The 25000-nt window shown below is 39.3% G+C and overlaps 1 protein-coding gene across 1 annotated transcript in view; it reads right to left on the bottom strand.

Annotated features, from left to right (window-relative positions):
* The window catches only part of LOC138014322 (serine/threonine-protein kinase BRSK2-like), a 46155-nt gene extending 22016 nt beyond the window's left edge, over positions 1-24139 (bottom strand). The window contains exons 1-12 of the mRNA XM_068861377.1: positions 23930-24139; positions 23762-23856; positions 19463-19548; positions 18207-18285; positions 17511-17572; positions 17320-17404; positions 15799-15833; positions 9256-9289; positions 8623-8691; positions 7848-7895; positions 1713-1811; positions 1546-1580 (exon numbers count right to left, since the gene is read on the bottom strand). Coding sequence (XP_068717478.1) covers positions 1546-1580; positions 1713-1811; positions 7848-7895; positions 8623-8691; positions 9256-9289; positions 15799-15833; positions 17320-17404; positions 17511-17572; positions 18207-18285; positions 19463-19548; positions 23762-23856; positions 23930-23999 — 797 coding nt within the window. The 5' untranslated portion in view covers positions 24000-24139. The remainder of the gene's footprint in view (positions 1-1545; positions 1581-1712; positions 1812-7847; positions 7896-8622; positions 8692-9255; positions 9290-15798; positions 15834-17319; positions 17405-17510; positions 17573-18206; positions 18286-19462; positions 19549-23761; positions 23857-23929) is intronic.
* Between the last annotated feature and the right edge of the window lie 861 nt (positions 24140-25000).

Below are 25000 nucleotides of genomic sequence, written 5' to 3'. Positions count from 1 at the left end.
CATACCGGGCGAAAGCTAAGTTGCACCTCAAATAGCATCATATTATGCATATCTTATCATATCTTACCTTATTATTATACATCACACTCAATATGAAAAATCTGATTGGTTAGAGCATTCAATCAATTCACAATAGCTTGTGAACTTGACAATGATAAATGTAATATCTGCTGCAGATATTACATTAATCATGTCAAGTTCAACGTCTGCCTGGTTACTAAGCCCCTTGGAGTGTTCTCCTCAGAAACAAAATGGCTGAACGCTTCGCTTCTGTTTCTGAGGATGATTTATGTGAAAAATGTATAATAAAACAATTATTGAAGTGTCTTCGGCTTCGGCAGATAACACAGACCTCGGTTTTGATAATTCATGATATCATGCTCAACCTCATCCAATAATTGTTTATTATATGGACAGGAGTGTTTCTGACAACCTCGTCCCAGACCCTGGGAACGAGGTTGTGTTTCTGAATCACCGGGAACATTCGTAGAATCAATATGACCACTACGTCTGTGAACCGATGTATTTTTCGAATGTAACACGAGTGGTCATATTTTCTTTTCGTTTGTATTAAAGGGGCTACGTCACGTTACTTTAGGGTGTTTTGGGGAAATCTTTAGTTAATAACGAGTTTAAAACTCGAAAAACGGTAATGTGGAATTCCTTTGCTGATGAAATAACAAACAAGATGATTCTGAGCAAAAACGACTCTTATCCAAGCGACTTGCCATAAACTTGAAAAAGGTCGGAGCCGACATTTTTCAAGATTACCCAAATGCAATGCGTTTCAATCTTGTCCATCTTTTGTCCATCCATCCTTCATATATTCTAGCCACCGCGTAATGTCCTCTATGTATCATATCACATCTAATATTTACCCTCGGATTTTAGAGTAGCTTGGTGCAGCTATTATCTCCGAGCATTTACTTTCCCAACCATGACATACCTAAGCACAAAGGAATCAGACGACAACATCGGGAACTCCATGCCCTACTCTTTGCGAATAGTGTGTAAGTTCTTTTACGTCCTACAGGGTTATGAACATTGACGCGTTGTGAGAAGGGAACTACGGTTTTTCGTCCTGATTCGAAAAGACTTGGGAGTCTAACCATTTGCAGATGTTATTTTCTACTCAGTTTTTCATAGACCCTGCAGTGTTGGTCCGGCCAGAGTTTTGATCCCGCAACCTCCGGAACAGAAGTCCAATGCTCAACCAATCGAGCCAACCGGTCGATGATTTAACGGCGCGCGCGCGCGCGCGCGCGAAGCACCATTGGTAAGAAAATCCATGTATGCCAATGTGACCAGTATCACATGACCATATTGCGGGCTTAAGTTAGAGATCATCGAGGTCAGCTGGTTTTTTTTTTAAGTTGACAGCTGACAAGGTACTGGGTTTCGATTGGATCACAGGTTCAAGCCAGGTTAACTTATTGTACGAACAAATAGCCCGGGAGCTCCGCTTTAGCCTTGGCTAAATCTATATATTATCTAATAACAAAAACTGATGTAGGTGTGTACTGTATGGGACTTCTCACCAAATACCTTGTAAGAAACGGATGCCTTTTAACCTCCTCCATCTGAAACGAAGGAAGAGGAGATAAATCATACCACTTTGATGACACCAGATGTGTTAAATTTCAGCATGAACAGTTTTAGGGGTAGACATTCAAAGTGTAGCAATAAGTCTTGTTATAATTATCATACTTAACTGTAATTCTCTTTCCCGAATCAACGGTAATCATCCCTTTTATCATTTGTTGCACATCTGTCGGAATGAACACTGGGATGCTAAAATGTCCTTTCTTCACCTGCAATGTTAGAGGGAGGCAAGTGATTCTTTTGCTAGGACAGTTTAATTCAAATCAAAGTGCATTACTGGTAATTAGGATCGAAATAGACCATCTTACAGTTGTGTGCTTAGTTACCTGGCATTTGATTGTTAGTGAGGCTGGGGTTGACTTTGCTTTGATAGAGACCTCACTGCTTTTCTTATGTAAATCGCTATAATTAGCATGAGAACAGCAACATAAACATAAGAAAAGCAGTGAGGTTTCTATCAAAGCAAGGTCAACTGCAGCCTCACTTTCATTCAAAGATCAGGTAACTAAGCAAACAACTGTAAAATGGTCTATACTTCATCGAAGATTGAAACCACTGCCATCTGGTAATGGAGCCAAGGTAACTTAAAAAAATTTGCACACAAGTCCTCTCGAGAATTGCAATTTTGTAATCGCAAAAAGCTATAGCTCTGGAAACTTCAATCGAAAATCTCTAATTGAACATTTTTATTTGATAACTAAGACCTGACAGTTTGGAGATTCGAATGGAATGTTTAATCCTGGTCTACAACATGCTATTGCACTGAGGAAGCTAACCGGTACAATTTGTTCCTTGTTTTACATGGCAGCAGGAACTTTCTCAAAGATTAAAAGTGGTAATAAACAGATACATACATAAAACAGCAGTCGAATATTGAGCCTCACTGCCCCCCCCCCCCCCCCATCGGGAACTCCCATATAAAAAGGGGAGGGATGCTTGTTGGATATTTTACATTGAACACCTAAAGGAGACCAATCTGGGTGTAGCCCAGGTTTTTTTTACCCCTAAAAGAGACCATATTATAACACAGAGAAATAAAAAATACAGCGACTTTTAATGATGGCAAAGACACTATCATCTAATATTTTCACCTGCGTGAAGAAATATAAAAGTGTAAATATACACTTTTATATTTCTTCGCGCGCAACCCTGAAGGAGACCTTCACGGCTACACATGATTGCGCTTTGCCCAAAACGCCCAAAGTGAGACCAAAATCCGAAATTTACACCCCCAAGCGAGACGATGAGCATCCCTCCCCTTTTTATATGGGAGTTTGCCATTAGAACTAAGGAAAGCAGAGTCCCTCAATCAATTCAAACGACTGATTAAAGAGGTTATCTAAGCCATTATTGTAAACACGGCATTCATGGAAAGCAACTTTTATTTTATGATATCGAGTAAGATAGTTAATGCAGTTTACATAATTTTATCTATACTTGGTTTTAAATTTTTAATTGTACATATGGTTTCTATATTGCTGATGAATTGCAAAGATTAAATAAATAACACTCTATTCAAGATCAATTGCCGCTCAAATCTAAGAGAAACCGGAACCCAAATAAAACAAAATAGAAAAACCCAAAAAGCACATCGGATAACAAAACCGAAAAACCGCTCGTGTTTTCTACGAAAACCGAAAACCAGATGCTAAAAAACGAAAAATCCGCAAACCGCAATGAACACCAAAACCGAAAAAGCGAAGTCTTTTGGCACAAAATCGAAAAACCGATCTGAAAAATAGCGAAAATGGCAAAACCGTAAATCCCAATGTTCCCCTCCTTTAGCAAAAGAGCAAAGGGGTGACTCGTGGTCTCAGCTGATAATGTGGCATTAGTTGCAAGGAGTTTCGCCACCTCCGGCAAAAAGGAAAACATTTAAAAGGAAGACACTGGACAGGAGAATCGAAACTTTGGGTTTTTGAATCTTAACTCTGTAAGCTACACAGACCAGTTCACGCTCTTGAGTGCAGCATGGATAATCAAGGCAACATGGCAGGAAATAAAATGTTTACCGTATATGGATATTCAAAGCAAAATAACCTGTACATGACTCTACTTTATAGACTTTCGCCATCATAAACCAAACTAATAAGTTCAAGTTCACAGCTGAGATGAACTGGACTTCGCGTCTATTCTTTGGAATTCCTAAATACATGTATTGCTTGTTTTGTGTCCATACATTTTCTGTAATTTTGAGCCTTTGGAATTACAGGAAATGTGTGGCAGAAACTTTGTTTAATAAAATAATTTCTACAATAGCCATTCTCTCCAACTCTCTGCCGCACCTTTGAGCGCATGTCTTCTGTTTTGGAAATTAAAAAACCCACAATTGCATGTCATGAATACTCTTCATCGTTTTGAACTTCCACACGAACCTCTGAATTTCTCTCCATCTTGCCCTGATTACCCATGATGCACTCAAGAGCATGAACTCGTCTGTTCAAGTACGTCTTGACGCGCAGATATTACGGACCACTGTAAATCGGGTTTCCACCGTGTAAATAACGTTATAATACTCCAGAGTCAAAATTCGTAATTTCTGACGAGAGTGTAAAATAAAACGCGAATGCTCAAGTTACAAGTAATTTTATCCGAGACCATTTCTACACCTCCGCACTTTTGCCCGGGCAACCCAAAATTTGTCCATGCACAAGTACATCCAAAAGACGTACTTGGCTGACGACTTTGATAAAAAAATGAATGTCCCCGTGTATATACTTAAAGGATTTGGTTAATCTCCTTCTGGGTGAGTGGAGCTTCCTGGGTAAATAACTTTGGTGTTATTGTACAGAATAGAGAGCTTAAGCACGCGACGTTTTTGTCAACACGGACGGCGACCGGAAGTGATGTTGCAAAGAAAATGACGTCACACGTCACAGACGTCAAGTCACAAACTTCAAAGCTGCCTATTTGACGTCTGTGGTGAAAAACAAAAACGCGAAAAGGTAAGTTCATTTTAGGTGCAATAACTCTGTTTTTTTGGTTGATTTTTGCTGTTTTCTTGCTAATGCTGGACAATCAACTTTCTAATTCCTATTATTTATGAAAGAAACTCTTCCTTGTCAGTTCTACCGGCTGATGAACAACAGCGCTGCAGACGCCGAGACTCCGTCTTGCCAAAAAAACTAGAGTAAGTCTCTTTTGAAAAACATTTCTTTTCCTTGATATATCCTTTTGTATGTGCTTGTGTTTTTTATCTGTGGTCTTAAATTTTAATGCGCTGGCAATGCTAAGACAACGTTTCCAGAAAGACCATGTTAAATTTTGAAAAATTTTAATGACCGTCAAATTTAATTTCTTTTTTTGCAACGCTTCATTTTTATTTGTCATTTGCTTTCCTTTACAGAAATGTACCAAATGGATTGGACAAATTAGCTAACACTGGCAGATCTGAACTTTGCTGTACATTCAGAATCATTTCAGGATTATCGATCGTAACTGGATTGAGAATTTCAAGCCGTGCTCTCTTCCAATAAAACAATAAGTTCATCCTCTGAAATCAATGGTTGATTGTAGCTCTGAAAAAGCGTGTCTCTTGTCTTTCTTAAAGAAGTCATGATTCAGTATTAAGAAAGAAGACAAAGCAACAAAACTGCTGTACAATTGCTGTGACTAAAAGTGGGACTGGGACGTGGGACTGGGACGTGGGACTTGGGACGTGGGACTTGGGACGTGGGGACTCGGGGACGTGGGGACTCGGGGACGTGGGGACGTGGGGACTCGGGGACTCGGGGACGTGGGGACGCATTTTTACCATTTGTTTAACTTTTCATCATATTTCACAAAATCTTCGTCTGTTGATCGTAACTGCGTTGTACCCCGGTTTAAGTTCCTCGTTTGTATGATGTGAAACAGAGGTCTAGTAAATATATATAGTATAGTTTATTACTCGTCTTCATAAAAAGGTGACTTTCATTATACTACTATCAAGTTACATAGTGGAGTAATTTAGGTGAAACAAAGGGACAATTTTTTTTGGCATTAAGTCCCTATTTGACATAGGCAACATGAACGAAACGTTGGTATGACCATTTCTCAGATCATTTTACAATTCCCTAAGTATATCGAGGCTTGAACATTTAAAAGTACTTCCACTTTCTGCATCCTAACCTTTTTATTTTAAATTATGCATTTCACTCGTAGTTGTCTGTCACGTCACATTTCTTGACTGAAGACGTCATAACGCTTGTTTTTGAGATTGGGGGAACGTTTACCCTAAAAAATTCCGACAAAGTTTTGCTTGAAACTGCTTAAAACTACCATTAACGTATAATTATACCTATCAATGTGATATCGTTCATTTTTATTGTGACCTCTATGTGATTTGACCTTTTTTTTTCTTTTAATTTTGATTTACCGTTGCCATTAAGATGGGCATATGATTAAAAGGCAGAGTGATAAAGCCTCGGTAGGAGTACTACAGCAAGGTATCTTGATATAAGATGACTTTTCCATCCTCTTTTCCGATAAAATATTTCAATTGTTTTTAGCCGTTAAAAATCACGTGACACATTTCAGATGAACGAGGGAGTAGAAAGCAAAGTATGCAGATTTCAAGTTAACGTCGATTGGATAAATGTTTCCTCGTAAAACAAAAATATGCCAACTTATTCGCTTGGTCAACCCTTAACACACAGAAGCGTTATTTAGCTTCTGGCCCGGGACGGTACTTTAGGAATTTCTGGGTGGGGGGTGTGCCGCTAGGACCTTAGAACCCTTAGCCTAAACCAGAGCTAGTTCAGGTGAATTTTGCTACCCTGTACCAGAGTAAACTCCCCAAACCCTCCCTATCCTAGAGTAACTGTTTTTGAGAAACTACTGAGGTCACTAGCACAGTCTAGCCAAAGCAAAACCTATACCACAATCGTTTCTCTCTCAAAAAATGATTTATTTATACTTGAAGGCGTTAGTTTCTAAAGAAACGGTGGTGCTGTTTCGGTGGAGAAGTAGTATACAAAAATTTGGTTTTATCAACTTTCCTTAGTCTAGATAAAATCTTCAACCAACTGGTCAGTTCCGTGAAAAATTATATCCAATTCTAGAAACAAACCCTCTGATTTATGTATCCTATCCTAGAGAAAACTGCTTGAAAACCATACCCTTCACAGCGGCACATACCTATATAGCTCATATATGGCAGTACCCCCCTCCCCCTCCTGGGGGGCTTCTGGCCCTCTGATGACGAACATTTTCGACAACATCAACGGTGACAACCCGAATCAAAGGTAACAAATTGAACAAGCGCCAGGAAAGATGCAGTCACAATGCCGCCAACAAGGACATTGGCACGGTATTTAAACTTCAGTTACAGAGGAGTCATAAGGCTCAAGTTTCTGAGCAACAACAACAAAAAACGCTGAAATTTCAGCTGCAGTGTCAGCAATGGGCCATTAGGTCTTCTGCTTTGTTTCACATTTGAGCTCTGTGACGGGTGGCGAGAATGACTTTTCGAGAATCCAATTTTTGAATTTCGCTGTGTATTTAGCTGGTACTTGAAAAGCAAAATAACACAAGCAATTCAACTTTCTTGGCGATGTTGTCCCATTTCTAAAAATTCTGTACTTCGAAAATGTGTCGCCGCGTCCCCACATCCCCAAGTTCACACGTCCCCGAGTACCCGAGTCTCCACGTCCCCACGTCCCCACGTCCCCGAGTCCCCACGTCCCCGAGTCCCCACGTCCCCGAGTCCCCGAGTCCCCGAGTCCCCGAGTCCCCGAGTCCCCACGTCCCCACGTCCCCGAGTCCCGGAGTCCCCGCGTCCCCACGTCCCCACGTCCCCGAGTCCCCACGTCCCCACGTCCCCGAGTCCCCACGTCCCCGTCCCACTTTCAGTCTTAGCCCATGCCGTAAAATCACTGACGGGACATGCTTACCGTAAACAAGTCAAGATACAGACACCGATCACAACCGAGTTTCACCTCGGCTACTTGGCGTCCGTTTTGACAAAAACGTCTCGTGCTTGAGCTCTCTAATACAGTGTTCCAGTTAACAAGGTCAGTGACATGACCAGACAAGTTAACAGAAAATTTATAATGGTTTGGTCGGATCAGTGGGAATTTGCCCTACTGAAATTCCTTGTTAACACCCTGCCTTAAAAACCTATCTGGAACTGTGCTTATGGCAGTAAAGGCCTCTGAAAAAGCCTTGACAGCAATGGGCTTCATAATGCAGTGCTTGAATAAATATTTTGAAGTGAGTAGCTGTCCAGTGATTCAGAACCACCCACTAATTTATCATAAACTTACTTTCTCCAACAAGGTTCTCAAGTTTTCATCATCAAAAGGTAGGGCACCCTAAACAGAAAACGAATTACAATAATCAGACTGTACTGCATGAGGTGTTACCCTAAACACATAATCTAGGATGGTGGAGGGTGTAAAGTTGCAGGTTCCAGGTTAGGGTTGCAGGTCACGATTTTACCATGGTAACTCAAATAGCCCCCAACCTTTAGGCTTAACCATTATCTAAAGCATCTGCAGTGTTAAGACCTATAATGTTAGCATTTGCAAAGGCATGAGTGGTTTCAGCTATGGTGAAACGATGGCCTGAAACCCTACAATGTACGTAAACTGCAACCTGCTGAGTTTTCACCCAGCATTAGGGAGGTCACATGGTCCCACTGATATGGCAGCAGATTTGTTCCAGTTTCAAATCCTCCTCTCAACACCAACTATATACTTTAACACTTTTGGCCCAAAGGGATTCAACCCTTTAGCCCTTCCATTCCTTCAAAGGAATTCATTTACATGTCATTAACGCTTGAGTTGCCCCTCAGGGGTTCCCTATTGACAAATAAAAATTGCCTTGAATTGGACAAAGTAAAATGTAAAAGTGACAACCTTAGGTGGCAAATGGTTATAAAATTCAGGGAGTGTGAGTGAACTCACTCAGTCTGTGTGCACCATTCTTTCACTTTGAAAAAAAACTTTTGATTTTTTTTTTTTTTTGTTTTTTTTCATTATTCTTTTTCAGATGACAAAGCCTTACCAAAAGTAACATCCAAGAAAAAAAGTAACTTACCACCAACAATGCATATAAAATAACACCACAGCTCCAGACATCAGCTTTCCGGCCATCATACTTTTCTCCCTGTAGAAGAAGATTGATGCAATATAGCAAAATATTTGACTGTCAGAAATTTTCCATACAAGTATATTTGAAATGAAAAGAGGAGAAATATCCCAAAATGTAAGATAACATGCCAAAAAACCAACTGGCATGACGTAATCAGCTATCCAAAAGTCTGGAACTGCACTCTGGCAGGCTCAGGCAGTAGTCACTTCGGGGTTTTAACCCATAATAATTGTAGTAAATTAGCAACTATTCACCAAAGTGGAGGTGGTTAGTGGTGGATATTTTCCCGAGCCGCGAAGCGGCGATGTATTTATTCACCACTCTGCACGTTACTAGTGACACCCATGACATGTGTTCTATTGAGAAACCTTGCTATAAAATAAGAGTCAGGCAACAATTATTAATAATATGATTGGTAATTAAATATTATAACTTGTCCTGCTACACAGCTGGGTCAACGTATCTTGTTGAAATGTGGCATTCTTGATTCATGGTGTGAAAAAGATGGAACATGTACATGTAGACGTTCACTACAAAATTTAATGCATGTTTGTGTTTCAGGAATTGCAATGCACACACCCTTATGACTTCTGGGCAAGCATAATGAGGTGACCTAGGAAAAATCAAAGGAAAAAACAATGAGACAAATGATAAATATTTAGTAGGTAGTCAAGGGTAACTCAAAAGGTAGTCATTGTAACACAGTTCATCTTTTATCCTTAAGTAGTTAACGCTTCAAAAACTCTGCACGTGCAAGTTACCTCTTACAGAAAATAATGTGTCAGAGGATGTCATCAAGTCCATTAAAACACCCACACGTTTTTTATGACCCAGGCAACTTATATTATATGCCAGAAGTAATTTTGGTTTGTCTAGTGAGATCTACTGATCGAGCCTTGTGTCATTAGATGACATTGTGTTTTGTTGCCTTGATTCAACCTTCAACTCCCTACCCTCTGCCTGCCTACCAATGCGTGTCAATTTGTAAGGTCAGATGGTTTCATGCAAAACCGGTTAACTGACTGGAACACCCATAAAGTTTAAAGTTGCAGGCATTTCCATATCACATGCCATTATGAGTTTTCTAAAGTGACATGATCACACAAGTAAAACACTCATGCCCTGTATGTTTAAGTTAGTACACTGTATATAGAAAAACAAAATCAGATAAACTGAAATTCCAACAAGGACAAATAAATTCCTTTAAATTTCCGACAGCAACACAAGTATTCATTAAAGCCGACACGGGACCCTTCCCTGGCAGGGCCTCAGTGATTCTGCCTCTTCAATGGAAATGCTGGTTTAATAACCTCCTTGCTAATACATGTATTTGAGCAACAATCTCCAAAGCCATAGCACACTTGGCTATATTGTTACTCAAAATGTTATATTTATGGTAATGATAAATATTGTAATCATGGTTGGAAAGTGGCCTGACAAAACACATTCCGTGGGATAAACATGGCTTTTGCAAGCTTCTTGCATCCACTGACAATGTGTCATACTGTTTCAGTGGCATCTCCACACAATCTACACAGTGGTGTCTCTTACGTCTTATCTATGCTGTACTTGATTGAGTTTGTTCTTAAAGCTTGTTCCTGAGCAGCAAGAATCAAACCTTCTGTCTCCTTTTTTAAGAGAATCCATTCCTGACCCATCTCTAAGACTCCTCTCCAGCTTCACCTGATATTTGATGGACAAATGCACCATGTAAGGCATTCTCCTTCCAGTTTTTAACTTTCTTGTCTTTCCTCCTCCTCTCATAGTCCTGCAGACTCTCTTCCTCAACAATCACTTTCTCCGTCAACGCAGTTTGAAGCATCCACTCTGTGCTCTCTCTCAGGTAGCCATGAAGGGATTTCATTTCATGCGGATCTGAGTCCTCTTCCTCCTTTCTTTCTTAGCAGGTAGAGCCTCACAACATTACTCCTGGTGTGCAGACAGCCATTCATTGCCAAGATCTTCCTAGTTCTTCTATCCATGTTGGCTGCCTCCTCCACTGTCCAGTCCACAATCCCCGCACTGTAGCGTACTACACCTACAGCCCAGGTATTGATGCCATCGGTCAAATTTCCTCCATTGAGTTTCGATCTACACAACTTCTTGACTCTTCTGATATACTCCGATGTTATCTTGCCTTTCATCTTCGTGTTTAGAGTCTGGTCCGACTGTAAGATGTAACATTCCAAGGTATTTGTAGCCTTCCTCCTCTATTTCCCCGATATGCTGGTCGTCGGGTAGTTCTATACTGCTACGGCCAACTTGTCTTCTCCTTCTCATTTCCAGGACAGCACACTTGTCTAGCCCAAAAGACATTTTAATGTCTTGGGAGAAGATTCTTACTACTTGAACAAGTGAGTCTCGTCGATCTTTGCTAGCTCCGTACAGCTTCAGATCATCCATGAATAGTACATGGTTAATGGGCTTCATGTCCTTTGCCAGTTTGTATCTAGCTCTCATTTTTCGCAGTTCTAGGGTCAAGGGTAACATGATCACTATAAACAGCAGGGGCAACAAGGAGTCACCTTGAAAAATTCCTCTCCTAATGTCCACCTGCCTAAGAGCCATTCCTCCTGATGTCAATACTGTCTTCCAGTTCACCATGCTGTTGTGTATCATAGAGATCATATTCTTGGCAGCCCCAACTATCTCCAAATATTTCAGGATCCATGAATGCGGCACCATATCATGTGCCAAAAGGCCAAATCATAGAAAAGTCCCGGGATCTAAGCTGTGCGTGCAGAACAGGACGAATGGCAAGGAGAGCCTGCGGTTTTACTGGCAAGCGACAGATAGCACACAGGACCTTACAGAGAAAAAGCTTAGTTAGTACCCTTAATTAAAGGGGGTCATTGTATCCAGCTCTAAGGGACCGTTCATTTTTTATGAGAAAGGGGGGGCCAGCCGAAAAAAAATGAAGGAAAAGGGGGGTTGGACGAAAAAAATAGATTAAAAATAGGATAAGAGATTTTACAAATTCTTGCCAATGAATACTCTCTGAACTGGACAAGCCGAAGTGGGAGGCAGGAATGAATCAGGTCAACTAAACAGCAGTGATGAAAGCAGTGAGGGAGAGGAAACTGATGATGACTAGAAGAGTGATACCCCTGACTCTGAAGACGACTCAAATGATGTCGTTCTTGCTTTTATCGCCTCAGATGAGGAACACGCAGACGAGCGGCCAGCTACAACACGCTCAGGACGAGCTGTAACAAGAAGAGCAGAAATTGACTTTTCATTCTTTTGAGTGATTTGTTAAAAGCAGCTTTCTAGCTTTCAGGTTTCTTTCAAAAAATTATGTGAAATGTAACAAAACGAAATTTTAATGCTGCAGTAACTTTTAACACCATATGTATTTTTTATTCAAGGGGGGGGGGCAGGCGAAAAAAAATTCGGAAATTGGGGGGGGTCATACACTTTTCAAATTACACTCCTCCAAATTCCACCAGCCCCCCCTACCCCATAAAAAAATGAACGGTCCCTAATGTGAAGATTACCAACCACAGCTATTGTAAATAAAGTTTAATTGTGCTGACACACTGTTCTAGCAAAAAAGATCAGTGTCCCTTCAGAGGCAGGTAATACATCCTCATCTGGGCTTAGAAGGGGGTTTATCAGGCAAAATTGAAAATATTGTCGTTCCCCAGAGCTGTAGGCACAACTGGTGTTCGCAGCCAGGTCCCAAGAAGCATACCTAAGAAGCATACCTAAGAAGCATACCTCAGAGGGTCATTAGTACAAGTCATGGTACAAGGACTCTGGTCGGCATTGGGAGCAAGAGCCCAAAAGCGCGGCCTCTGAAAGCGGGAGAGGGCATCAGCGACCTCATTTGAAACCCCACGGACATGACAAGCCTGCACTGCAAAGTTAAGCTGCATGGATGGAGAGAAGCACAAGTTGTCCAATCAAATCGATAATGCAGGGCATCTTCGAATGCCCCAAATTTATGATAGCTACCACCAAGAGATAACTTGTCACACCGGAATTGAAGGCCCTTCCCTGGGTGAAAGGGGTGCCATATGGAGTAAGCGATGACAATAGCAAGGAGGCCAACGACCCTGAAACCACTTTCCCTGAAAATAGCACCCAAATCCTATTGAGCCAGGAGCATCAGTAGAGCTCTAGATCCTGAGCTGTGGTAGGAAAAGACTCAAGAAAGAAAGAAGGTACGCTTGTTCCAGTTTGAAATAAAAACTTTCCAAAAGGGCCAGGTCCTTAAAAAATTCCTTATTAAGCCTTATGTGGTGAAAAAGATTGGGGACGCCACTGCTCAAATCAATCGCCTGCTGTAGAAAGGTCCAGCTCGGCACCACCACTTTGCATGCAAATTGTAGAGTTCCGATTTAGTGATTGTAAAATTACGAGGCAAACTGATCTGCTGTGTTTAAAAGAGTTTAGCAAGACACTGATCCTGGAGAGTTTGTCCTGGGGTAAGCGGGCCTCCATGTGCACGCTGTCTTAAAGACGATGAGCTCTATCTCCTGGGAGGAGCCTATGGTCAAAGCGACGATGGGGGCCTCTTAGTGACATGAATACACGTAACAGAGTACTAAAGTTTAACTTAGTTAAACACACCAATTTGGATCATTCAGCAATGAAAAAATAGTCCAGGATGTGAATACCAAGCTTGATGCCGTAGTCGTTTATAAGAATCCACTCAAGGCCGTCAGAGAGCTGATTGAAAAGGAACGGAGCACTATGGAGCCCAAAGGGTACGTATAATTATGTCGACATAGCACTGGGATTACCAATGAATGCCCAGTAAACTCCAGTCATTGGGATGAATGGGTATGAGGAGAAAGGCTGATTTGAGATCCGTCTTGGCCATGAAAGCTGCACTACCTAGGGATTGAAGGATGTGAATGGTGTCGTCGACCAGAACATACATTCTGGGAATGTGGTCGTTAATGCTTTCTCCTTGGGGGTAGAAGAGGTGACAGACAGTGCACCATTCAGTCAAGTGCATTTTCAGATAACTCCTGTACAGGGTGACATTGAAACTTAGATAAGGGAGGGGAGGGGTAGGGACCCGCTACTCTTGCCAGAGCTATCTCCTTGCAGAGGTTTAAAGATTACACCAGGGTGCTGTGCTGCATAAATTAGGTTAGGGGAGACCTGGAGGAAACACGGCCCTGAACAACAAATGCCAGCGCCCTCCTTAAGCTTACTAAGTGCATCAATTTAACAAAGTTGCGATCAGGGTGATTCCTCAATTCTAATTCTAAGCAATAAATGTCAATAGGTGAGGATACCAATGGCCTCTGATTGCACCGTAGTTGTTCCACTTATTTCTTTCTGCGCCCATTGGGTTTGGTGGACTTGCTGGCGTTGTTGGGCTGTTGCTGGGGGCAGTCTGGGGCGGCATGGTATAGTGGGATGGCAGCGTTGGCATACGTGTGAGGAGCTGCATTCGCCAACTGGAAGGCTTGTTGAAATTGAAGCATATGGTTTTGGGTCACTGTGGACTCCTGTTGAAGTCAGAAGAGCAGACATCCTCATCCTGGTAGGGGCTCCAGCAAACATTGCAATGGGGCTTAGCTATGCCCGCAAAAGTCACTGTCCATAGCTTGAGGTCTACTTTATCCCACTTTAGGCAAAAGTTATAAACCGCTCGGCAACGGAATTGCTGGTTGTATGATAACCAAGCCAGACCCTTAAATTTAGTGACCACTTGGATAATAATTATTATTTGCTGGTACTTTATGAGCTCAAGCGACCTACGTGTGTAGGCAGACAAGGGTTATATCATGTAAGACAATTAATTATATGCATCCAGCCACTTCTGGAATGGGTCAATGACAGGTTGTTTCTTTCACACCATGGTGACCAGAGAACCCATGGGACCTGAGGATGAGTCATCCAAGCACAACTGGATTTCAGGGGTCTGGAACTCATACAAGTTGTCCGGCAAAAGTAACAAAATCAACTTACTCAAACCAAGGATTTTGTCCTCCAAAGACTTGTATAATGGCCTAGAAAGACCCAGAGGAGAGGCCATAACAGGAGTACAACAGCTCTGGTTGGCTGAGGACGGAAGGTGGCGGTGAACGAAGATCCTCGATAGCTGGACTGAACACTGTGGTCAGTTGCAAACAGATTTAGCAACCGGCTCTGGACTGGGTTAAATCATCTCCTCGATAGAAGAAAATGAGGGGTTGCCTGAGAGGGCGCTGTCTTAGTCTTCATCGACCTGGGTGGCTGGGAGGCTTGCAGGTTTTCCCTCTGTTTGATTTGTGGTAGACATTCTTGTGGATCGCCCTTGGCGTGTTTTGTCCTTAAAGTTGTGCACCTTTTCTGTGGGTTTGATAGTGTGATCACCCTTACTGGCAACGCCCGTTTGAGACAGGCAAGAAGCCGCCCTCAGGAGCCCGTATTGGGAAGATTAAGAGCTTGGAGACAGAGTCTTAAGACTTCGCTTGTTAGCACAGTGAAATCTTTGCCCCGGGCAGATGGATGGTTCATGTGCGAAGAACGGCGAGGGCAGTGAGCCATTGTAAAAAATAATCGTAAACCACAATAATATTTTATATTGAGTGCTAACTGCACTAAACAACAGAACATACATGTATTAAGTGACCTCTAAATAGTTTTCTCATGCTTTTATAGCTAGACAAAATAATGTCTGCTCGCATAGCCAGGCGGAAGAGCTGTACTACAACTAAGCGATTAACCAAACCCATTGTTACACATGTCAACTCTTAGCCACTAATAGAGCTTTGAAAAAAGCACCTGCCCAATGCCATGGATCATAGTCTAGCCTGCTAGCGACAACAAAGCTGCAAAGTTCGAAGCCAGAATACAATAAATCCTTAGTGCTTGCTGACCTTGGCATCTAGACAGCACAATCACTTCATTGAAAACAGAGTCACCATCAAAAGGTTACAGATAATAGCATCACAATCCATTAACTACATTTTACTTGCATGATATTAAAATTGCAGTCAGTTTAAAGTTTTATACTTTGAACACCAATAGCCTAGAGTTTTTGCCATGATGGTACAAGTACTTGGAGCAGGCCAATATCCTCCAAATTAATGTATCACTGCATCTTTGTGCAGAATAGAATAAGCGTTATCACAATAATTATAATGCAAAATGGAAAATACTGATGGTTGTTCATACCCACAACTTGTTTCAAGCATGGCATTATCTCCAACCTATGCAAAAAAAGGGATCAAAAGGTTAAACAATTACTCATCAACCGCCCAGCCCTGGGCGTCCAGGAGCACATGAGGAGTGAATGGGTTAACAACATCAAATTATAAATACCGGTATTACTGCTATCAAAAGCATGCACTGACACCAAGTATTTAAGATCATTGGTCATGATTCAATTTCATTCTACAACGTCCTACCCAACTATAACTTCCTCAACTACAAGTTGCTAAATTTCTAGCCTAAGGGTTAATTATGGTGATTAAATTGCCATAAACTTTTACATGTAAGTTAAGACCAGCAATAATTTTGGAAATTAAACTGCATTGCATCAAAATGAGCCAATCACAAACAGTATGACTATTCCAGGGGTGTGGGTAGGGAGTGAGGGGCAGGGGGTGAGGGGTACCATAGCTGAAACAACCCAAACCTTCACAAAAATGCTAACCTTAGGCTTAAACATTATCTAAAGCATATAAGTGTTTAGGCCTAAGGTTAACATTTTTGTAAAAGTTTGGGTTTTTTCAGCTCTGGTACTCTTCACTCCCAATCCCCACCCCCACCCCTCACCCCCTCAACCCTACCCCCGGAATAGTCACGCAGATCACAAAGAGTGATGTGACTCACAAGATGATTGATCCAATACGTTTACAGTGATAAAAGGCAATCATGACAAAACTGAATTACTGAAATTTTACTTAATGATTGAAAACTGATTGAAGGCCAATAATCATCCATCAATAACCCCACCATGCAAACTACATTGTAGTTACTTTAACAATAATTTTATTCACAATTTATTCAGCCTTGATTTATCTTTTTTGAAATCAGTATATATATACTGGGCTTCTGATAGGATCCAGAAAAAAAATATATTAAAAGAAGATTATGCAGAAATTTTTGGCCATATTATGCGTAAACATGCATTGATTATGCCGAAATTTAAACAATAAAACTAATAATTACGATCGTTCAATGAGTTTACATGCTTATGATAAATCAGGACTCGAAATTGCGACCAATACAGTCACATTTGGGACTGAACGTTTTCCCCGTTGTGATTAATTTGTATGAGGAGTCACCAATTTGCAACCAGCTTTCACCGTTGAAATAAAAGGGTAAGAAGTTGGCATTTTAATGGCTGCAACTTTTGCTAAAATGAATAAAGCGATAAAAAATTATCTTGTTTCTCATCACGAATTCTATTTCAATCTAGCTCTTTGGCTTTTATGTTTGTGAGGATGGTCTTTAAGCAGCTGCTTTATCACTAATATCAGGCAATTCTTTTGTTTATGCGGAATATATTGTAATTATGCGGAGGATGAAGATTTTAGGGAATTATGCAGATCTGCATCGCCGCATCCTATCAGATGCCATGATATATATAGATATATATATATATATATATATATTGTATTTTGTAGGAATATAATGTACATGTAATTTTAACAAATATGGCACATAGAAAATATAGCGAAACAAAATCACCTGTAGGGAAGCCATTCCAAAATCAGCGACTTTTATGTTCATCTTTTTGTCAAGAAGCAGGTTTTCTGGTTTCAAGTCACGATGACTAATGTTACAAAACAAAGAAAAAAATCAAATACATGTACAACAAATTTACAGCTGGCACACAATTACACAGTAGCCAAAGAGAAGACCAGTGCAGATTTACCTACCAGACACAGTGCTTGTGACAAAAATCTACAGCAGAAATCATCTGGGCGAAAAATCTTCTTGCCTTTAAAAAAAGGCACAAATATTTGTTTATTATCAATAATCTGATTTAGTGCTACGCTGTAACAGCTAGCATGTGACATGATAAAACATACACGTACATTTAACACTTTCCATTAAACAGCTGTTAAGTGTTAGTTTCCCATTAGTCACCTGTCAGTAGTCTGTTGATATTTGTTTAGACTTTTATGAAACCCTTGGTAGTAGTATGATTAAACTATTTGACACAATTCTTAAATACAAGTAGACAAGTGTATTGGTAATTCCTGATTAAAAACTCTACAATCAAAACAGTTTAACTAAAAAAAAAAAGTGCAACATCCTAGAGAAAATGAAACCTTTCCCTAATTTTTGCCCTTTTAGACAACAATAGCTTTCAAATACAGTCAACAATTATATCTCTTTTCCCAAGCCCCAACAAATTGTGGCCCTCATTTTGGAGACAGGCCAGGGATGGGGACTCAGAAGGAAGAGGTAAAAAAGAAAATTATATTTAGTGAAAAAAAATCAGTAAATAAAAATTGACAATGGAGTCAAAGTTGTCTCAATAAATAATACTTTCCTCCAGTTAAAACAAAACAATAAAGTACTTCAACGTTGTCATATTGGTTTCACTATTTCCCAAAATCATATCTTACCTCTCCTAAAGGAAGTCTTCCTCGTTTCACTAGATAGTCAAAAAGCTCACCCCCAGAAACATGTTCTAGTATTAGAAAGCTGAAAAATAAGAGATCTAATTAAAATTTAATTCTTTATTAACCTATTGACACCTAGGAGTGAGACTTAAAAGATCTTACTCACGCAGTGTCTAACACCAGACGATTTTACTTGACAATGGGGGTGGTGGAGTATTATAAAGTTAACCTGCAAGCCATGCGAGCCATAGCTGCCAGTCAATTGCGAGCCAACATAGCGAGCAATGCGAGTCAACATGCACGCAAGTCACACACTTACTGAAAGCTAACCATTTTAAAACGGGTGCTTAGACTTAAGCTTAATAACTGTTTATCAGGGTTATTTGAAATGGGTGCTTAGACTTAAATGCGAAATTTGCATAGCTCGCACCGCTCGCTGGCTCGCAGATTTAGCAGACCCGGGTGCACGTGGTTCAGGAGTCAATAGGCGAAGATCTTGAAATACTTTTTTTATGAACACAGATGTACAATCTCTTAATGGGACATAGTTTTTGAGTGAGTGATTGACCCGTTGACTCCTGGGGGTTCCCCATTGATGAGTAAAATCATCTGGCAGACAGACTGAGTAAAATACTATAATTTTGTACATAGGTATGGCCAGTTTAGGAATCAAAGGGTTAATTGTAAGCTGTCGGTAGGACCAGACATTCACATTAGAGTAGTATTGCTTGAAAGATTGGCCTGGATGAAAACAAAATGACCCAGAGATTGCCCAGCAAAGAATTCCTCCTTCATCTTTTAATTAACCATTAAAGGACTGACCTTCGTTTAGCAAGCCTGAGGGCCAATACCATCTGGAGCATCATCGGTTTGACCTCAGCTAAGATAGGGTCCTGGCACTAGTCGGCCCATGTTTGTTACCTGTACGTATAAAATTTGCTCATTTTGCTTTCTTGTCATTCTGTGTGCATGTGACACAAGTTATCTGTGTTAAGACCTATTAAACCAATGTCCTTGCGAAATGGCCATGGATTGACTCCTATTTACGACAAGAAAGCAAAATGAGTAACATCTACCAAATTGCGCCAGGTCCCTATCTTAGATGAGTTCAAACTGACTATTGCGCTAAATACTGTACTTGAAAGATGTTTTGACAGACTGATCATAATGTAAATTGAATTAGTTTATAACCATTTGAGGAAACTGCATGCAGCGTCATACATGAATGATGCCTCAGACTGCACCATCAATAAACTTACAGGTGCTTTTTGCTTTCATAGACATCGTAAAGGCCCAACACATGAGGGTGATCAACGAGCTTCATGATTGCAATCTCTCTTTCTACCTGAAAAGAAAAGGGTCCCATGAAAGTTCTTACTGTACTGTAGGGTAAGCACACAAGCTCACATTGTTATGTGGATCTGCAGTAATGCAGAGACTTTAAACCCAACATAATAATAACTATTATTCTAGTTCAGTTACCTGTAGTATGTAGCAAGACCTAAATAGTAAAGTAGCAATAGTCAAGGATTGGAAAAGTGTGTTTGATTCATGTTTTGTCATAAATGAGGCTTTTTAAGGATAAATTACAGTCGTCACTCCCGATAACTCGAAGCTTGAATCATTCACAAGTAAAATTTTAAAAGGTTTGAGTTATCGGGAGTTCAAGTAATCTGGAGTAAGGAGTTATGTAAGCAGTCACTGAAGTTAAATGGTACCCTTTATAATCAATGAAACCTGAACTGGACTAATACACTGTACTTTTTGTGTAATTTTACACAAATTTAAAAAGGACAAAGATTACAGGGCTAGTGCTTCAAAATAAATTTTATGTTTCGCACAGCAGTACACTGTTTGTTTTGACTTGTCACATGTATACTAACAGACGTGATATTTGAGTTATCAAGGGTAAAAAATATATGGAGAATGTCCTAGCCTGCGAATACAGCCGCCTCTCGATCACCTAACATATTTATTGTGGGAGTTTTAAGAGGGGGTAATGACGTAGCATGCAGAGGCAGGATTCAACATTATAATGGATGACATCATTCTGGATATCAGATATCATTCTAGGTATTATCCAGTCAAGAATAAAGTGATGGTAAACTACACAAAACACTTACAGTATGGCTGAAGTCTCCAAAACTTGTTTCAATAAATTTAGTGAAATTCAAAAGACCTTGTTCTCTCTTTCTTTTTTGTACAAGCTACCTTAGCTTGTGTACCGGCAATTATATGTACATGTAGGCACAAAGTTCAGAGAATAATGTGCTTAAAAGAGAGTTTTTTTAACATTATCATTGTACTCTTCACTAATGAACCAGCACTAGAATGTTGATTTAAGAGTTTAAAGTCAATTAAACTAAAAACAAAAATAAATCCAGAGGGAAGGAAACTCTTTTAAAAGCAATTTATCACATTATTTTAGCTATTAAAGAGCAAGATAAAAGTTATGGTAAAAAGCCATTGGGTCTGAGAAAAAAAACCTTTACAATTTAAGTGATCACCATCATTGTATTGTTGTGGATTCCATAACAGATGGATTAGTTCAATAAAGAATAAAATTATAAAAACACGCATCAATTGGAGATGATTGTGATGTCTCTTATAGGACGTATTTGAACAATGGTCTAAAATTTGTGCAAGTCACCACTACCTTTTTTCATTCAACAAATTTATTTCAACATAACATAGCTAGAACTTGCAAGGAATGAAACAGCACCATGGGGAAAAAATAATATGAAGAATCACCGAAAGTGAGACTTTCATCAACACAAAACTAATAGAATTAACATTTAATGTTCCATTCATCTTGCCATTAAACTGTATGGATGGCCAGTCACCTTTTTTTTTGCCTTTTATATGTACATGTACTTTAACAATAATAATAAAAGGAATATTATTTAAACACATAGGCAATGTTTGTGCCTGAAAGATAAATCCACTTTACAATTATTATTTTTGTTCTTAAAAGCTTATCCACTCCTATCAGTGGTTTGCAAAAACCAACTTCAAAATATTTTTAATTAATCAACACCTCCGAAACCTTATTGAAAACTGCATAGGAAATACTTTCTGATCCATAATTCCATGAAAATTATTAACACTACAGAAATCACAGTTAAGAGATCAGAAAATTAATCTAATTTTTGCTTTAAAGTAACGATAATTTTTAAGTTCCAGATTAATTTTCTTCACACAAAATTGACTTATTTACATTCAATAATTTAGGAAAATCATTAAAATCCATGTCATAATGCAAAATAAAAGAGGGAAGAAAATTTTCTTATGTTTTTAATTATTGTAAAGGATATTAAAAGTAAGTGGTTTTCCTCAGTTTACAATAGATCTCCCTAGAAAGTCATGCAATTTCAAACGCACAAAAATCTTGACAAATATCTGACAATATACGACAGTTACAATTCACTATAACTTAGGATAACAAAGTGATAAAAAATTTTGAAGTACATTCATCTTTTAAAGGATTTTGTTTTTTAATGTATTCCAATTCTTATAGCCAATCTGGATTTTCTATGTACCTCTGGTTGCCAAGACAACAATCATTATTCAGTAACCAAGTTTTACTCTAAAAAAAATTAATTTTAGAAACTAACTAGTAAAATTCATCAAAAAATGTGCCCAATTCTTTCAGTCAAGACTGAACAAAATAAGACAAATTCAATGAGCCCCATGGAAGACACAATCCATCATCTAAAAGGTCACAAAATGAATGTTTCCATATCACATCCCACAGGACCATTTTAGCAAGATTCCCAATAAATTTTGCTACATTTCATTAATTACATGGAAAAAAAATCTGGACAGTGATTACACTAAAATGAAAGTGTCAAGCTCTGTACAGACACAGAATTAATTAGGATGCAATAGACCAAAATCATCACAAGAATTTGAAATACAGCGTGAAAAAAGGGTTGGACTTTCATATACCGGATTCAAAATAATAAATGTCCATAAAACAAAAGAACAAAGTGAAAATAACAATACTTAATTAGCAAGGACTAAAAGCAATAACAATGGTTTTTTGTCCTTGCCATTTTAGTCCAGTATATGAAAGTCTACTTGAAAAAAGTCACTATTTTCATGTTGTAAAATACAGATCAGACTACCACACTGATTTCCACCTGGAAACTTTTATTTGATGACCACTTCAGATCTTATAGCATCATTGTTAAAATACCAGACTCTGATGTTGTAAAAAGCAATGTAAACCATTGTTGTTGTACTTGTTTTTGTGTTCTGAATGTCAAAAAAATGTTGGACCAAAATCAGACAGACCATTCCATCCAGCAAAAAAATGTGAAAAATCATCAAATTGACATTCTAATCATGCTCTAGGATTGTCTAAATGAGACTCGCAAACACTTTTATAACAATCATTATGACGGGCACCCAGAATAATGATCCCTGCCCAGAACATGGTAGTTGTCACACTGGATTGTGTGACAGATTGTCATGAAATCAACAAGAAGAATACATTTCAAGTGGCCATTGAAAACGCATACATTTCTGTACTGATAAAAGAGCGGAACATCTGATCTATTTTAACATGTTAGTTCCAAAAAACCAACATGCGAAATTATTAATTTTTTTTGCGTTACCAAAAAAACTAAATATTTCATTTAAAAATTATTGAGTACGCATCAACAAAAACTTTTATTGAACAAAATTTCCAATATTTTCAACACATAATCGAAAATAACATCAACGGTTTACACAGAACGAAATGAACTCTGGGCTGAGGGGCTCTCGTGTAACAGGTCGTTGCAAGTAAAAATCAAAACAGAGGAAAAGAACTGGCCTATTCCCGATGGAAATTAACGGAAGCAATCGCTCAAGAAATTTGAATTAAGAGCTGATTTGTTTGGATGTGAACCAACGAATTCAACGCTTGGTTTCGGACAGGAAATGGAATTAGTTTCGGCGAAAGTGATGACGGCCAGAATTAATTTTCACAACGAATACCAACCTATTTTGCTTTAAAAAAAATTTAGGTTACTTTCCCTAAGGCTGAAGTAAAATAGTGAGTGTTTGTTTTGAATTTCCCTTCACGTCAAATTACCATTATCTGATGTGTACTTTGCAGAACAAGAGGTCACGGAAGCAAGGCGCTAAAGAAGGGCGCGTGGATCGTTGATTACTTGGCCTTCAAGCTAAGCAAACAGCCAGCAACATAAAACTACGAGAAGTATTTCTACGGAAAACAAAGCAAGCCTGAAACTCATAAATATTTCAAAATGGGAAGTTATGACGAGGAAATTTAGCCGAAATCAAGTGTTTATAAGCAAAACGATTCGGGCCATCGTTGATAAAATTGAGAGCATTGCTTTGATCAAAAACAAATTTGAATCCGTTTCTTGGTAAGAATATTGGCTACTGTATCCTAGATTAGACCGTTAAAGGTCAAATTTAGTGTAAATTTAGCACTGTCGATACGTTTGTTATTTTCAAGGATAAATCAGATGCAAATTGCATGTTTACATGTTCGGGAAATTCGAGAATCTTCTTAGGCTATGAGAAGCTTTTACAGACAACTTTACCTTGCTTAAAACTTGTTCGCTTAACTTGGTTCGGTCTATTATTTTCACAGCAACTTTTTTCTTTGTTACACAATTAACTCCCAATTTCACCAGCCCTGTAAAAAACCAAGAGATACATAAGCCCACTGAAAGGAAAAGTAATGAGGATGATCGATAAATTCACATTACCAGTCTGTCCTCTTCCGAGAGTTCCTTCAAGAACGTAAGGTCCAACAGATTTTATGTCGCATCCCGCCATGGCGAGAAATTAAAAATTTCAACACCTCTATTACCGGCTTGATTCCCAAAAACAAAAATACTCCCTAAATCCCTTCCTACTGGCCATCCTTTCCAACGGTGCGAACTCCACTACAAGTCTCAAAGTTAAGCTCGTGCTAAGCTTTTGGTTTCGGCCTTATTATACGGGGTATGTCAATCACGTTTTATTGTCTTACAGCGATCGTTGATTGGTTATGATGTATTTTAAGAAACAAACAATGATATTTTTTACGGCGGAAATAATATTACAAATCGATCTCGTGTTCTTCACAGGTAAAAAGAAAAACCGTAAAAACATCGAACTTAATTGTCGAGGGGTGAAGACGTGTGCTGTGTGTTGCTACAAAAAATACGTGTCTTTTGGGAGTCAGATAAAATCGAAAAACTGTAGGTAAATTTGCGGCAGATGGTATGATCCGTTCTCGAGTGTCACTTGTCAAACCTACTAAAAAACTCAACAGCGGTTTAATTGCAGTTACAACATTTAGTGAAAATGTAAATTTCCCTGATGGGGCGTTTATTTTGACAATGGAATGGTTCGTCGTTGAGGTCTGTCGGTCATCAACCGATAATTATCGCCTAAAATTTTAGAAGCTTTTTACAAGTAGCCGATGACATGTACTTACTTGTAAGGAATACAAAATTATCAATGATTTCCTTCCACAATATTCAAATTATTCTTTCAGAATCAGAAAACAAAAACATATGATGTTGGCGTTTAATTTGTTTGTTTGTTTCGGTGCTTGGGCTAAAAATGGACATTGCGGGGGGAGGGGGTCATTGGGGAAGGAGTTGCCGGCCGCAACACTGGGGAAATCCCGGCGCAAATTCGGGATTCAAACTCATTTTCAGAATTGGGTGAACCTGTACAAAAAGTGTGACATCTATTTGTTGGGACGAGCGAATTACATGCATGGCGAATTTCACCCCTTCGAAATGTTGGATTTTTCAGCCCTGTTTGAGGTTGCCGTACGCGTGGTG

Source organism: Montipora capricornis, chromosome 8 (genome assembly GCF_036669925.1).
Source record: "Montipora capricornis isolate CH-2021 chromosome 8, ASM3666992v2, whole genome shotgun sequence".
NCBI lineage: Eukaryota > Metazoa > Cnidaria > Anthozoa > Scleractinia > Acroporidae > Montipora > Montipora capricornis.
The sequence above is the reverse complement of the archived record's forward strand: the minus strand, read 5'-3'. Positions and strand labels throughout refer to the sequence as shown.